The sequence below is a fragment of the Ictalurus furcatus genome, chromosome 22 (assembly GCF_023375685.1).
Source record: "Ictalurus furcatus strain D&B chromosome 22, Billie_1.0, whole genome shotgun sequence".
NCBI classification, from domain to species: domain Eukaryota; kingdom Metazoa; phylum Chordata; class Actinopteri; order Siluriformes; family Ictaluridae; genus Ictalurus; species Ictalurus furcatus.
In genome coordinates, this window is record NC_071276.1 from 10,915,446 (window position 1) to 10,923,955 (window position 8,510).

Here is an 8,510-nt window from a genome sequence, read left to right on the forward strand (position 1 = left end):
CCTTCCTAAAAAAAAATTAAAAACGCTGTAGTGAGAAACAAGTGAGACTCCTAGTGGTGGTTTAAAGTAAACACACCCTCTTTTCACCTGGTGCTGCCCACCAAATCAGTTTGACCCCTCCATCTCTGCTTCAGCTCCATTAAAGCTTCTCTCTAACCATAGAACGAGGCACACGAGTGCATTTCTACCTCATCAGTCATCATTCTAGCAAAAAAAAGCACAGCCCCACCTCCTGCTGTTGCTGATCCTGTTGCCTTGGAGACTGTATGGGTTACTATAGCGACAAGGCGCCCTGCGGGCGGTTGTAAATGATAGTTTGCGAGAGTTTGGTGGTTCTGCGTGTCAAGTGATTCATTTCTTCCCCACAAGTTTGCTTGCTAGCCAGCATCTCCTGCCTGTAATCATGTTTGTGCTTTCTTCTACTTTTTGCCACAGAATCAGAGAATAAACAACTCGCAGTCCGCACAGTCACTGGCCACCCCTGTGGTTTCTGTGGCAACACCCACTCTACCAGGCCAGGGAATGGGCGGCTACCCATCAGCGATCTCCACCTCTTATGGTACTGGTACGTAGAACACCGCAGAGCAACAAAGTCATCACTATCATAAAAAGGCAACAAAAAACTTTATCCGTACAAATGTTATTTCACTATAACTTTTTACTTCGGCTCTGAGTTTGAAAAGAAATGATTATGGTGAATTTAAAGTATACAGACTTGTGCTTTATTTGAATGGATAGCTATAGAAAGTGCAGCTGCATTTCTACACACTGTGTGTATGATCAAGAGTGAATGTGCTCATCACACTTTCCCGTATTTTTGTCATTTGTAAATCGACAGACATTATTCTTACTTTGAATGCAATGCTAACGTTAAACTTATCTTGCGAATGTGCAGTTTGATAGACTTTGAAAGAATCTTGAAAGTTACTCTCATGAAAGTCTACCTCTTCATCTGGTAATTCAAAGCACGTGAATACGTAAACGATGTAGATACCTAACGTTGTTCTTCTGTTGTTTTCTGCTCCAGAATATTCTCTAAGCAGTGCCGACCTGTCATCTATATCTGGCTTTAGCAGTGCCAACACCCTGCACCTGGGCTCAATGAGTGGCTGGCAGCAGCAGCACCTCCAGAACATGCAGCACTCTGCCCTCGGCCAGCTGGGGTGAGCTTTAACACACTCACACACACATGCACACAAGAAACATTATGCACTCCTGCCTGTTAGTTTGTTATGCTCTGATGATGTTCACTCATCTCTGATTCACACATTTCTTAGTCGCATTTTTTATGTGTTATGTCTTCATCATGTGTTATGATGTCAGATATATCTTAAAAACAGTTAGGAATTATTGAGATGCACTGTGCTTGTAGTAGACCTCCACTGTGTTCAATAACAGATTATGGTTAACATACAAATGCTAGATTTGTTGTAGTACTATCCACCAACTGTAACAATTCCTGATTTAGGCTTTAAAATTTGAACAGAAGTAGAATACACAGTTTTACAATGAATAGTTAATAATGTGTGTGTGTGTCACTGTTAATGATTTGTGAGTGCGCGGGGCACTCGCCATGTTCTGTAACACCCCCTTCGTCTCCTTTCCTTCCTACAGAAATTGCACTAGCTCTCACTTATGTCAGGGTTCAAATCTCTCCCTGCCCTCTACCCAAAGCCTGCACATCAAGTCCGAACCTGTTTCTCCTCCTAGAGACCGCTCCAGCAGCGCCACGCCTGGTGGCTATGCCCCGCCCCCTTCCCATCCGCAGCAGCACCAGGCCCAACCCCCGCAACAGGCTCCACCCCCGCAGGGCCGCTCGCCAGCCGACAGCCTGAGCAGCGAGGGCAGTGAGCGCGATGAGCACCGGCCCGATTTCCACTCGCCCCTTGGCATGGGCCGGCCCATCCTGGACGAGCGCGACAGTCCGTCTGTCAAGCGAGTCCGCCTTTCTGAGGGCTGGGCTACATGATAAGCCACGCCCCTCCACCTCAACAGCCCCCACACTTGACCTCGGTCCATCATCACATTCACACGTTCTCTCAATCTGCTCTGATGAATCGCAGCCCTCCAAGCTCTGTGAAGTCACACAATGTAAACAGACAGGAGGGCTTTTCTTCAATTTACTTGTTTTTCGCGCTCTTCTTCAAAGAGTGTCAAATGTACATGTTGTCGTGATTGATGGGTGTCAGGGAGGGAAAGGGAGGTAGGGGCTAGCATTAGACGGTTAAGACAAGGTTTTAGCGGGTGGGGTTACTATGCATAATTTTTGCTGTGTGTGGATTTGACTTTCAAGACTTAACCATATATGCATATATATTTACACGTGTGTGTAGGTGTACATATATGCATAGTAACAAAAAAAATCGTCAGGTACTCTCGAATTTTTTTTGTAAAGGTATTTACAACTTTCCTCAGCGACATTCAGCCATGGGAGAAGCTCAGCTGAGGGCCAGCGCCGACAGGCTAGCACTTGAGTTGCTCTTTGTGTACAGATTTAGTTCTCTTCGCCACTCTCTGCAGAATGTTCCCTCGCTAAATGTATGTTATGATTGACAAAGTCATGTTGCAGGTTCAACGTATTGTACATAGAGGGCGGGCGGGGACAAGGGGGACGGGTCGAGGTTGCCAGACATTGGACATTGAACTCAAACGGAAGCTTTTATGCAAGTTTTTTTTGGAAGGATTGTACAGATGTACAGCCCCTTAGGCTTTAGTCAGGGAGAAGGAGTATTTTAGAACCTCTGATGAATCAAGCGCTTTTTTTTGAAGAAATGGGAGTTATTCGCAAAAATGTCAGTAGATGAAGGACCATACCTTAAATTAAGAGCCATGTTAGTTTATTCTGATGAAATCACACACCTAGGACTTGCTTTAAATGTTCAGTATTAAAAAAAAAAAAAAAAAAAAAACAAAACAAGAAAAAGAAACAATTGTATGATACTCTTGCTTATATTTTCATATAAAAAGGAATACAATGCAAAGCATTTTTGTGGCGTTTTGTAGTTTATATAAACCAGAATGAGTTTTGAAAGCTTTGCCTATATGAAAAATGATAGTTGTATAAGAGTGATTAATCTTGGGCTTTTCAAAACTAAGCCATGACATCTGAGAACCCTTGCTTTGCTGATTTTTTTTTCCTTCATTTTGTAGAGTTTTTTTTTAATGTGTATTTCTAATAATATTGAATAATAATATTAAGATTCTTTTAAATATCTGTGAAATTAACATGCTTGTGTATAGCTTTCTAATATATAAATATATATGATAATTATGGTCATAACATTTTTTGTCAGTGTGAGATTACATAAGTACAGATGTTTGTTTTGTCTTTTTTTTTTCTTTTCTTTTTGCTCCATACTGAATCTTTCATGGAAATCCCAGTAAGAACATTAGATTCAGTGTAAATGACACAAACAGCAATTGTCATGAATATCTAGTTTTGGAAAGATACACATCTTTGAGTAGTAATGGTATAATGACACTCAGGTGAAGAACGTGTATGCTCCCAAAGTAAGCACACTTACTATCGGATATATTTGCTGACAGTTAAATTCCCATTTTGCAGTAATAAAGATCCTGTTCACTTACATTTATAGCAGAATTGAGCATTTCTTGTTGCGATAGCAGTGGTCAGCCTGCTTGTGTTTATATATAACTTTCAGTGAGCACAAGATATTTATCCCGATGTGTGCTTTGGTTAGGAAGAAGCACAACCTTTCTGAAATGACAAACCTTTAGTCTGTGAACCAAAGCAGATGCTGTTTAAACTCAAAACAAGGAGTCGATAGTTTCACTTGAATTGACATTGCACTGAAAGATTTAAAAGAGAAGTTAATGGGTTTTTTTTTTTTTTTTGACTAAGGGATATATCATGTTATTACGGATTCATGGTTATGAGGAGGCATTTGTTGTGAATCCTTGATCACGTGTGTTTTGCTAGTTTGTCCCATTACATTAGCACATTTACCCGTTTCCTCTGATCGTACTGAGATCACTACAGCGTCATCGTTTTGATTTCGCATGAATCAGAGACTGGACATTTGTTGAAACCTTTTCTACCAAAGACATGGAGCAGTGTTATCTTGGCTTTGTTATATTCCATTCTCTTTGGGATTTGAGAAGGTCATATTTCTGAATATGTTGTTTTGCTTTATGTAATTTACAATAATACTGGTACCTCATATTCACCCTCACAGTACCTCAAAATACCATTCAACCAATTCTGATGAGGAATGGGCTGGGGGAAAAAAAAAACAAATAAAAACAAACAAAATTTATTTAAAAAAAAAAAGAAGAAGAAGAAAAAAATAATCATAAGAACCTAACAAATGTACAGTATTGTGACTCAGTATGCCATCGTTTCTTCTATAAAATCTCGCATTATGTACACATATGACTCCCTGGTTCACCCGTTTTGGTTTGCTGTTCTTTTTCCTTAAAATATTGTTTCCATTAAAAAAAATGCAAATAACAAAAAAAAAAAAAGTTAAAAAAAAAAAATGTAGTAACAAATGTAGCTTGTATAAACCTACATTGGTATGGTGGAAAGGAAGTGTGTTTCTCTCTTTTTGTTTTCCTTTTTATTTTTTTTATTTTTATTTTTTCAAACCAGGAGAAAGAGGCTTTCAGCGGCATAAGCTGGACTTTGTCGCCACTTGAAGACAAGATGTCATTAAATTAAAAAAAAATCACATCTCTGTATCTCAAGGGACTTGATTCAGCTGTATGTAGTGAAAAATTAATGTATGGATATTAAAAAAAAATCATTTTCTCCTGCTGGGATTCAAAAAGGTATTTGTATTTTGCAGAGAACTCAGTAAAGTTACTGGCTTTCTTAGTTACCACTGGTGCTCTGGTCTGGGGTTTTTTTGTGTGTGTGTTGTCTATTTTTTGCCTCTCATTACAGTCATTTTCAAATTTAATACAAGCAGAAAGGGTGATTACGATTCATAACAGTGTAGATACGATACAGATAAATCTTAACTCACAGTTAATTCTGAAATGATATACTGGGAAATACCATGCAGGACAAAAGATTCAACATTTTACCACCGAAAAAATAAAGCTTAGCTTAAATTACAAGTGAACATTGTTTCTTATTTTATTTTATTTATTATTATGCTCCTGCACATGAATGTAAATGAAACAATAAAAAACAAGGTTAAATGAAATCACCGAATATTAGCTTTAATAAGATGTCGTACATGGAACGAACTCTATATGCTCACTAAGTCATTTTATTAGCAGACAGTTCAAAAAGCACTTAAAATATACTGTATCTTTGAAGATTTGTACTTTATATAGGCAATTCTTATAATCATATATGAACATACAAACTGTATTATATGTACAGAAACGTCCTGCCCTCCAAAATAACAATATTCAAGCACCATGAATGTGTACTTTACCTATAAATGCTGATCTGTGTGAACGCTTTGTGGCTTTGCATTCCACTCCCTGGTTTTTCCTGGCAGTGCTCCACTGCTTTTAATATCTCTCAAATAACCTCGAAATCTCTCTGGGAGCAGGAGAAACATGCGTATTAACACGTGTTCCTCTAATTTGCACTCATCAGCTCCTGGAGCGAGTGTGTTCTACCTCCGCTCCTCAAGTGTACAGGGCTGCAGAAAAGCCACAGGCCTCTTCTCGAAGTCGGCGTTCTTTACTGAGCGAGCACCGTAACGTACTGTAAAGGAGAAAATACAAATATGACTCAAGCAGAAATTGTGTGATCTGTTCAGTCATCATGGAGGATTTTGCAGCTGTGGTGCTTCAACCTAACGCCGTGGTCAGGGACCACACAGGGGATGAGTAGAGCTTTACCACCGGCTGGTTGCCCACTATTGGCCCACACACACACTGCCACATGTGTGGGCATGCTGGTGGTAGACCAGAAGAAAATGCCTTCTGTACATATCTGACCAAGTCTTGTTAAGTAAAGTCAGATCTTAAATGATTGTAGGCGTTGAAGCCCAGGCCTCCCTTACAGTATTGTGCATTTATTGTGCATTTTTAGTCATGCATCACATTATATAAGCATTTAACTTGATGAGTTAATAAATAATACATCAAAAGTGATCAATGAAAAAAAAATTACACATGTTCTTCATTACAAACGTGGCAGTGATGGCTTAGCAGTTAAGACTCTATGTTACTGATCAGAAGGTCGGGGGTTCAGGCCCAAGCGCTGCCAGACTGCCACTGTTGAGCCCTTAATCAAGGCCCTTGACCCTCTCTGCTCCAGGGGCGCTGTATCTGACCCTGCGCTCTGACCCCAACTTCCTAACATGCTGGGACATGCGACGAAAAGGATTTCACTGTGCTGTAATGTATATGTACCCAATAAAGACTCATTATCATTATCAAAGAGTATGAGAGTAAAAATACTGAAATCAAACCGTATAAACAATCACGTATTAAAGGAAACCTCTGGCATATAAAACATGTTTGTATTCACATATTTGTGAGCTGCTTAGCAATTCCGGTGCTAATTTGTTGGTCGATGCAGTATTTTCATTATTCCTGTGAAAAGTTAGCGATAGTGTACCATGCTGATGTCACGTGGAGACGTTGCTAGCACAGTTACATTGGCATTTAATAGGAAATAAAATTTTGTCATATTTTGTTGTGAGCTTATTTTCTCACGCACCATTTTCCAGCAAACATTCAATGTTATATTAATCTGAAATCCAATGTAGATGTAGTGGAGGCACCAAATGCTGGACTCAAAGTTCCAGAATGCAATGCAGCTATACGAGTCATGGTTTGTTAGCCATCTATGATGTGACAAGCACAATGGCGTTGATGTGCGGTATCAGCATGAACGTTGAAGCTTTGGAAGATGATCTGTTTGAGCAGTCTGGGCTCCTGCGGGTCATTAAAAAGTTTTAAAAGTCTGAAATTTGAATCTCCTGATTATAACAAGCACAAGGCCAACAAGGCAATTACAATGTCTTAAATATGCGTATTCTTTTCTGCTAGGCATTACAATTTGAGATGAGATATTTAATCTGATTGAAAAATATAGGTGTTTAGGCTGAGTCACAACTCAACGCTGTTACGTAGTCTTGTTTAGGTACGTGACATTACGTACATGCTTCACCAGAGCTTTGCGAGCGAATTCGGTGTAATGGGGAAGTGCAAATTCAATTCTCTGTGGCTTCAAGATGAGCGGTTTTGGAGATGTTTGGCATCAACTAATAATAAGACAAGAGCAATTCATGCCGCAAGACTTTTAAATTGGGTAGAATGGGAATTAAGACATTTTAATCTCATAGTAAATCTGAGAAGCACCAGCACAACACTGCTAGTCAAAGTAGCGTACTATCAATGTATTCCCATGTTGTCGCTAGTAGCAGCTCTTTTCATCAGGTGAACACTAAGGCAAACACTACTGTAAAACAGGCTTGTTAGTTTTACACCATCAGAAAAACTGGAGGCTGAAGTGCTGCGGCTTCTTTACGCTATAAACTGGCACCATTCCTAATCACATGATTAGGATAAAACCAAATCAAACCATTCCTAATTCCATTCCAAATCAAATGACGAGATCCGTGCAGTTTTTACAGTGATGGTCCCCAATTCTGAGTCTGCAAAGTCATTTACTTGTACAGACAAAAAAGCATATACAACCAAATTTGAGCTTACATCTGAAGTAAACAGGAATCTGTTTGTTATTATATTCGACAAAAACATAAAGAAACCAACTGGACCTCCACTTGAGATACTGGAGCACTGATGAAACGGGCACTTATTTTAACTCCCGCTGTATTGAGATTGTGTGAGCTTGTTTTTATTTTATTTTTTTTTTTGTGTGTGTAGGTCTTAAAAAGCCTTAAATTTGACTTTAAAAAATGGCAGAGTGTACTGGTGAGAAATGAAGACAATCCTCACCTGGACAGACAAAACGACTAAAGTGCTGCTGCATTACCCCCTTTTTCAGTACAGATGAAGCAGGGGTAAATGGTCTGCACTTATATAGCACTGTTTTAACATTAGCGGTTCCAAAGCACTTTACACTGTGTCTCATTCACCCATTCACATACACACTTACACACAATGGTAGCAGAGCTGCCATGCAAGGCGCTAACTTGCCATCGGGAGCAACTTGGGGTTCAGATCCTTGCCCAAGGATACTTCAGCATGTGGAGTCATGGGGGTCGGGAATCGAACCCTACGATTAGTGGACAACCCGCTCTACCACCTGAGCCACAGCCGCCCACTGTAAATCCCACTGTACCACTGTGAGCAGGTGGTCAAATGGCATTATGGGTAATGTAGGAAACTCTTAAGCAAAATGAAAAAAGACCAACTTGTCAATAAAAGATGTTGAAACCAAAAAAGTTCAACTTAGAATTTAATCATAAAATTTTTACTACTGAAGATCACATATTGATATGCATTGAGGTGATAGTAAGGACAACAATTTTGTGTTTATATATATATATATATATATATATATATATATATATATATATATATATATATATATATATATATATATATATATA

The 8,510-nt window shown here is 39.1% G+C and overlaps 1 protein-coding gene across 6 annotated transcripts in view; it reads left to right on the forward strand.

The window, feature by feature from the left end:
* The window catches only part of mef2cb (myocyte enhancer factor 2cb), a 67,172-nt gene extending 62,668 nt beyond the window's left edge, over positions 1-4,504 (forward strand). For 5 of the 6 annotated variants that reach the window (XM_053653776.1, XM_053653780.1, XM_053653775.1 and 2 more), the window contains 3 exons: positions 436-565; positions 1,028-1,163; positions 1,615-4,504. In XM_053653776.1, coding sequence (XP_053509751.1) covers positions 436-565; positions 1,028-1,163; positions 1,615-1,969 — 621 coding nt within the window. In that variant the 3' untranslated portion in view covers positions 1,970-4,504. The remainder of the gene's footprint in view (positions 1-435; positions 566-1,027; positions 1,164-1,614) is intronic. The other variant, XM_053653778.1, reaches the window with a different exon arrangement.
* The last annotated feature ends 4,006 nt before the right edge of the window (positions 4,505-8,510 follow it).